The sequence below is a fragment of the Mesitornis unicolor genome, unplaced genomic scaffold (genome assembly GCF_000695765.1).
Source record: "Mesitornis unicolor isolate BGI_N332 unplaced genomic scaffold, ASM69576v1 scaffold38052, whole genome shotgun sequence".
NCBI lineage: Eukaryota > Metazoa > Chordata > Aves > Mesitornithiformes > Mesitornithidae > Mesitornis > Mesitornis unicolor.
This window is the reverse complement of record NW_010170528.1, coordinates 29-1,277: the sequence shown is the minus strand read 5'-3', so window position 1 is coordinate 1,277 and position 1,249 is coordinate 29. Positions and strand designations below refer to the sequence as shown.

Below are 1,249 nucleotides of genomic sequence, written 5' to 3'. Positions count from 1 at the left end.
AGGGAAAGAAAACCCTCTCCAGCCTTGCCAAAAGAGCTTTATATCTTAAAAAAAAAGTACATACCACACATGTGGCGCTGACCCAACGTATTACGAAACTTAAAGATCACAACCTGTAACTGCCTTAGCATAACATATATAAAATTATAAGGAAAAGGGATGTTTGTGCAAAGCACACACAGATTCATCCTGAGGATCTCACCTGCCAGCAGCCTCATGGTAAGCCAGCTCCAGCAGCTCAGCAGAGGAATGTGTCAAATCCTGCTGCCCATTGCCCTGCATTTCTGCCATGTTCTGACGAGTTTGATGATGGATCTGGATAGCTTCTCCTGATGGACCTACACGGTTAGTTTGATCATTAATCACATCTGCATTTATTCCTCAGTTGCTTTTAGCCTCCTTTTGTCAATAACACAGGCAATGCTAACTAATGGAAATTAAGAAAGCACATCTACAAGATCTTTAACCTCTGGCATCTTCTCTGAAGTCAGCAAAGTAAAATATTCCTTGAAACATTCTACTACTTAGAGGGCCCTAAACAAATATGATAAAAAATCAGCATCTAAAAGTCAACCCAAATGATAATTACAATTCACTTCAACAGCCTCCATCTACTGTAAGACTGTTCTACACTACCTGATACTGCAAGTTTGCAAATAGATGGTAATATTTTCAAGAAGAAGATCTGATCCCTGATTTATCAAGCCTATACACTTAGTTCAGCCTCTGTTACAGCGCAGAGTACTTCAAGACACCAAAGTTCACATTGGTTCTCTTGTGCTAATGCCTGGACAAGGAAAATGTAACAGCAACCTAATATGCTATGAAACAGACTCACCCACAGGGAAAGTGTGCATCCAGCGCCTCCTGTTAGACGTAAGCTTCATGGGCATGCGGGATGGGGCAAAGGGGTTTATCAGTGCTCGCTGGGGTGTGTATCCCCCGGGCCGAATGTGCAGCATGGATTCTGCACTGCCAACGTGGAACCTCCCAGGGGCACTGGAGTCACGCTGCTGAGACTCCAGCATGTTCTCAAGGACATCTAGAAAACACAACTTAAAGTCAGTGTGAGATCATGCAGAAGCCAAGTAAAAGAGAATGGATTGCTTAGGGATATAAAGACTCCCCAGGGTAAGTGGGAATATGGAGAGCTGTGGAGCATGCAGGGAGAGAAGCTGAAAGCAATTTCAATCCCATCTGCAAGTTACAACGTAAACAAGAATCCAGACAGAAAAGAATATTATTTCAT

General features: G+C 42.9%; 1 protein-coding gene across 1 annotated transcript in view; it reads right to left on the bottom strand.

Annotated features, from left to right (window-relative positions):
• The window catches only part of LOC104536965 (DEP domain-containing protein 5), a gene marked incomplete at its 5' end in the record, with an annotated part of 29,672 nt that extends 28,630 nt beyond the window's left edge, over nt 1–1,042 (bottom strand). Inside the window, 2 exons of the mRNA XM_010179715.1 lie at nt 203–338; nt 839–1,042. Coding sequence (XP_010178017.1) covers nt 203–338; nt 839–1,042 — 340 coding nt within the window. The remainder of the gene's footprint in view (nt 1–202; nt 339–838) is intronic.
• Nucleotides 1,043–1,249: the final 207 nt, after the last annotated feature.